The 6,024-nt window shown below is 47.4% G+C and overlaps 1 protein-coding gene across 2 annotated transcripts in view; it reads right to left on the reverse strand.

Annotated features, from left to right (window-relative positions):
* Positions 1-4,216: 4,216 nt before the first annotated feature.
* RUFY2 (RUN and FYVE domain containing 2) overlaps positions 4,217-6,024 on the reverse strand; it is a 62,840-nt gene continuing 61,032 nt past the window's right edge. For both annotated transcript variants that reach the window (XM_019538489.1, XM_019538488.1), the window contains one exon: positions 4,217-4,874. In XM_019538489.1, coding sequence (XP_019394034.1) covers positions 4,845-4,874 — 30 coding nt within the window. In that variant the 3' untranslated portion in view covers positions 4,217-4,844. The remainder of the gene's footprint in view (positions 4,875-6,024) is intronic.

The raw sequence follows: 6,024 nt of genomic DNA on the forward strand, positions 1-6,024 counted from the left end.
GGGGGGGTGGAAACTACTGCAGGCCTGGCTACTAGGCCCTTTTGTGGCCACAAAGCCTGCCAGCTGTCAAGGAGATAGCAGCCAAGGGTACAGGACCCCACTGCACCCAACAGGCAAAATTTGTGACATAGGTGCTTGTACAACTGCTGCCTCACCAGGCAGCAGGACTGAAGATCTCTCATCACTTGCCACCACACACCTGGGGGTAATAATTGACCACAGTATGAACATGAGCCAGCAGTGCAACACTGTGGCCAGCAGGGCCAACAATACCCCAGCATGCATCAACTGATGCATCTCCAGCAAAACCATTGCAAAGAAGTGATTCTCCTGCTCTACTTGGCATTGATGAGACCACAGCTGGAGTACTGTGTCCAGTTCTGGGCTCTGCACTTCAACAAGGATGTGGTAAAGCTTGAGAGAGTCCAGAGAAGGGCTACCCATATGATCAGAGACTTGCACGGCAAGCCATATGAGGAAAGGCTGAGGAACCTGGGACTCTTCAGCCTGAAAAAGAGAAGGCTGAGAGGAGACTTTGGTAGCAGCTAACTGCTACATCAGAAGTGTACATCTAGGGTTCAGTGAACAACTGTTCACCAGGGCACCCTTGGGGAAAATGAGAAGTAATGGTCACAAACTCCTGGAAGATGGTTTCAGGCTCAATATTAGGAAAAGCTACTTCACAACTAGGGTGTCCAGACTGTGGAATAAGCTCCCTCCAGATCACCTACCCTGGAGATCTTCAAGAGAAGACTAGATAGTCACCTTGCTTGGGTCACCTGACACCCAGATCTCTTTCCTGCTAGCTGCAGAGGGCTAGTTTTGCTGGAAATATGGTCAATAATTACCCCCAGGTCTGTGGTGGCAAGTGACGGGGGATCTTCAGTCCTGCTGCCTGATGAGAGGCAGCAGTTGCACATGTACCCATGTCACGAGTTTTGCCCGTCAACAGCTAGGGATGCAGGGCCCCAGAACCCCTGCACCAATCTCTTTGAAAGCTGGCAGGGTTTGTGGCCTCAGCAGGGGTTAGCAGGCCTGCAGCTTTCACCCTGCTGCACCTTAACACACACAATGTCACCCATGTCATGAGTTTTGCTTGTCTGCAGCTTGAGGTACAGTTTCCCCCAAACCCCTGCACCTATCTCCTTGAAACTTGGCAGGCTTTGTGGCCTCAGCAGGGGCTAGCATGCCTGCAGTTTTGACCCCACTGTGGCTTGACACATGCACATGACATGAGTTTTGCTTTCAAGACTTTGGGGTGCAATTTCCCCAAACTCCCTGCACCCATCTCCTTGAAACTTGGCAGGCTTCATGCCCTCTGAAAAGGCTATCATTCCTGCAGGTTTCATACATTTCATAGACATTAGGGCTGGAAGGGACCTTGGAAGATTGAGTCCAGCCCCCTGCCCCAGGGACAGGAAGTCAGCTGGGGTCATAGGATCCCAGCAAGATAAACATCCAAATTTCTCTTGAAGGCGTTCAAAGTAGGTGCTTGAACCACCTCCAATGGCAGGTTATTCCAGACCTTGGGGGCTCAGACAGCAAAGAAGTTCTTCCTTATGTCCAGCCTGAAACAGTCTTGGAGGAGTTTATAACCGTTCAACCTTGTCACCCTTGGGGTGCTCTGCTGAACAAACGTTCCCCCAGATCCTAGTGAACACCCCTTATAAACTTATAAGTGGCCATCAGATCGACCCTGAGCCTGTACTTTTCTAAGCTGAAGAGTCCCATAGCTCTCAGGCCTCTCATTGTGAGGTCTGTTTTCCTAACCTCTGACCATGTGCATGGCTCTTCTCTTGACTCTTTCAAGCCTCTCCAAATCCTTTTTGAATTGCGGAGCTCAAAACTGGATGCAGTACTCCAGCTGTGGCCTCACCAAGGCCAAGTACAGCGGGAGAATGACGTCCTGGGATTTGCTTGAGAAGCATCTATGGATGCAAGCCAGCGTTTTGCTTGCTTTACTAGCCGCAGCATCACATTGAAGGCTCATGTTCATCTTGTAGTCAATCATGACCCCCAAGTCACTTTCATCCATAGTGCTAGCCAGCATAGCATTGCTGAGCCTATAAGCATGCTACAGGTTTCTCCTCCCAAGGTAGAGAACCTGGTTTCATCCAAATCAGGCCAGAAATGACAAAACTATAGGCTGTTTCAACCTTCCCCCTTATAACCTATGGGCAAAATGTTGAAACAACATTGAAACAGCAAAATGTTTTGACTTGCCTCGTTTTGTTTTGAGGCTGTTTCGACCTCAAAACAAGTCAAAACAGCGTCAAAACAAAACTGGCAGTGAAATTTTGCACAGCCCTAATGTGCCTGCATGCATTTATTGGTGACAGCATCGGACAAAAAAAGTAGATTGCCAATAATGTTAATTTCCCTGTTATCAGTGCCAACCTGATACGTGACTGATATACATTGGCACACCTCTAGCTATTATCATTAGTGAAAGTTCAAGTCAGAAGTGAGGGTGTTGTCTACCAACACTGAAATTTACATAAGTTATAAAATATTTCCTTATTTTATAATATGTAATCTTGGTTTTTTAAATAACATTGTCTTTCGGTATTTATATAATTAATAACTAAAAATAATTTGCGCGCTAAGCCAAATCCTGCTCATCTTATTTACAAACGTCCCACTGAATAAGAGTATGGTGAGCACGGCAAGTAGGATTTAACTATCATGTATGGGAAAATATCAAGACCAAAAATAATCGAAAGGTCCAATAAGGAATATCGTTCAAAATAATTTTAAAAGGTGGTGTTACTTGCATAGTTTGCTTATAGGTCACTTAAACAGGTTTCATTTCCTAAACAAACCTCAGGTTCATAAACATTTGCATTTTTTCAGCTTAATAGAAAAAAAAATCTGTAGTTTTTTTTATTCTTTACAAAAGCTACATAAGCAACTATAATTAAGAGTTTAAAAAGATTTTGGTATTACCTTTACAACATTAATTGCATGATTATTCTCCAGCCATGCAACTAAGCTTTAAGTGCAAGAATGATTTATGAAAATTAGTAAAAAAGACAGCATTGTTCCCAAAGCCATCTTGCTTCTGTTAGGAAAAGCAATCCATATCTGTGGGTAAAGGAAATACTTCGGAAAATTCTCCTGTTTTCTGTTGGCTAACGTAGGTTTGAAGGTAAATTTCTTACTAGTGGTTCAATTCTACAATGAGTGATCTGCCTATATCAAGAGATGGAAACCCAGCTCCTCTGTTTATTTGTTTTTAGGGAGGTTGGGGTAGAGAGGCCGCAGACGTGGATTGTCAGTAGTCCAACACACAGATAAACGAGTGGAGTATAAGAAAGTTTCATGTAATCCAGGGCTCAGCAACCCCTGGCACGCATGCTGAGCATGGCACACAAGGCCATTTTGGCCAGCGAGGCTAGTCCCGGCTCTGGGTATCTGCTGCCAGCGATGGAGCCCAGGCTACTCCCAGCAGGGCTTGCAGTATCCCAGCTGCCTGCTGGGAGCAACCCAGACTCCCGGCTGACAGCAGCTACCCAGAGCCAGGGCCAGCTGCAGCCGGGAAGCTGCAAACAGCTGCGCCAGGCTCCACAGCTCCAGCATCAGCTACATGCTGGCGGCGACTACGCACTCACCTCAGGGCGGGCCGCACTGCCCTGCTGTCTGCCCCAAGGTGTGTGCACAGTCGCCACCGCCATGGAGCTGATGACAGAGCTGTGGAGCCCACCGCAGCTGTTTGCTGCAGCTGCCCAGAGCCCAGACTGGCTACAAACAGCTGCACCAGGCTCCAGAGCCCAGTCACCAGCTCTGTGCTGGGACCTGGGGAGAGACCAGGGTTGTGCTACCTCAGGCCCCTCCCCCACAGCCTGCTCTGAGGCACGCGTGCACATGCTAGTACAGAGCTGAAGCCAGGGCTCCAGAGCCCAGCACAGCTGTTTGCAGCCTCCCAGCTGCAGCCAGCCCCGGCTCTGGGTAGCTGCTGCCAGCCGGGAGCCTGGGCTGCTCCCAGCAGGTAGCTAGGATGCTGCAAGCCCTGCTGGGAGCAGCCCAGGCTCCAGCAGCCACCCAGAGCCAGGGTAGCTGCTGACAGCCACAGAGCCCATGGGGGGCACAGGCACACAGGGCAACAGGGCTGGGGGGCAGGGGCTTTGGGTGCAGGGCAAGGGACACAAGCAGGGCATCCTGCCTTCATTTTGTTTTTCTGGCATGCCAGCACCCTGGCACCTTCCAAGGTAGGCATTGTGGTGTTTTTCACACTCTGGCCAAAAAAACATTGCCTACCCCTGCCGTAATCCGTCTCATCACAGAGATATTTTCACATGTAGTATTTTGTGTATCAACAACTGCTACATGGGTCTGTCTCAGCACTAGTTGTTATAGAACATATTTTTTAAAGAACAAGTAGTACCCATTGTCTACTTATGCTGACTAAAACCCTATCTAAATTATAATGTCCAAGTTCTGCAAGTTTGATATAAGGGGGAAAAGAGAATCTTCTTCTCACACAGGTAACCCCTAATATATCACACTAGAACATATGGAAGAATTCTGCTTGTAGCACTTAGGGTTGCAACCAACAGCTTGAAAACCATGACTCTAACATAACTGATGCAGACAGCCTGAAGCAGTACCTTATAGGAGAAGAGTTGAAGTTATGCAGTAGGCTTTTAACTATGAAAATGGAAGATGACATATTACAAAATGAGCTACTTAACTGATGACCATTTTTAAAGAAAGATAAGCATGTGAGCTAACTTATCTCAGGCTGCCTCCCATACCTGCCCAGGTGCAAAAGGCCAAATTGTTTCTTACCTAGCTGGCAAAATCTCCAGCTTTGCTTCAACAACCCCTACAGTACAGTTACACTGTCAATGCAGAATTCTTTGGCACATCAAAAACTGGAAGGTGGGACAAATAAAAGAAATGCAATATTAAAATAAATAGGCTGCGATAATGATTACATTATTTATTTTAATATAAGGAAATCTGCCACAGCTTACCTCTGTCACAACATAGCATCAAAAAACTAGAGAAAGTTTGCAGCTGAATTTTTCTCCAACTTTCTGCAGAATAAATGCAGCCTTTGCTCTAACAGCCTGTTATCTACTGTCAACACAAGTAAGTTGCACTCCTTTACTGGGACAGGTCCACTAACTGCAAGTCTACTGGGCTTCCTTTCACTTCCAAACTTCTTCTACATTCATTCCATTCTCCTTCCCCATACATACACCTGAACTGATTACTCCCAGGGGTTAGGCTTTGTTCCCAAATGTAAATTTTCCGTCTTTAGTAGGGGTGTGCAAAACGGGCACTATTCAATTTGGATTCAGCCCAAATCGGGGACAGCGATTCAATTAATTAATTGATTCTGACTACTGTCCCCAATTCGATTCAGCTGAACCCAAACCTAAAGATTTGATGCCAATTCAGAGAATCACCGGTTCAGCCACAGACACAGCTTTAAATGTTTTTTCTACGTACCTCGAGGTACCAGGCATGGGCTTGTGAATGCTACCATGTTGGGGTGGATGGAGCATGGGGGGGCCCCCTGAGTGCCTGGCAGCAAACCTGGAAGTGGACTGGAAGCGGCTTCTGTGGGACGCTCCATCCGCCCCACCATCTCCAAGACCATGGTTGTCATGGGTGACTTCAATTACCCGGACATCTCGTGGGAGGATCACTCAGCAAAATCCTAGTAGTCGCAAAGCTTCCTCTTGCGTGTGGATGACCTCTACCTGACTCAAGAAGTCTATGGGCCAATGAGAGGTAAAGCGCTGCTCAACCTGGTACTGGGGATGACCTAATAGGCGACCTAGTAATTGATGGGAAGCTGGGTGACAGCGACCACGAGCTGATCACCTTCACCATACACCGTAAAGCTGGCAAGTCAGTCAGCAAAACGGAAGTCCTTGACTTCAGGAAAGCCGACTTTGACAAGCTCAGGAGGCAGGCCCTAAAGAGCCATGACCCCAGGGAGAGGGGAGTTCAAGAAGAGTGGTTGCTCCTCAAGGGAGCGATCCTCAATGCACAAGCTAAGTCTACTCCATC

This window comes from Crocodylus porosus, unplaced genomic scaffold (genome assembly GCF_001723895.1).
Source record: "Crocodylus porosus isolate Cpor-Errol unplaced genomic scaffold, CroPor_comp1, whole genome shotgun sequence".
Taxonomy (NCBI): domain Eukaryota; kingdom Metazoa; phylum Chordata; order Crocodylia; family Crocodylidae; genus Crocodylus; species Crocodylus porosus.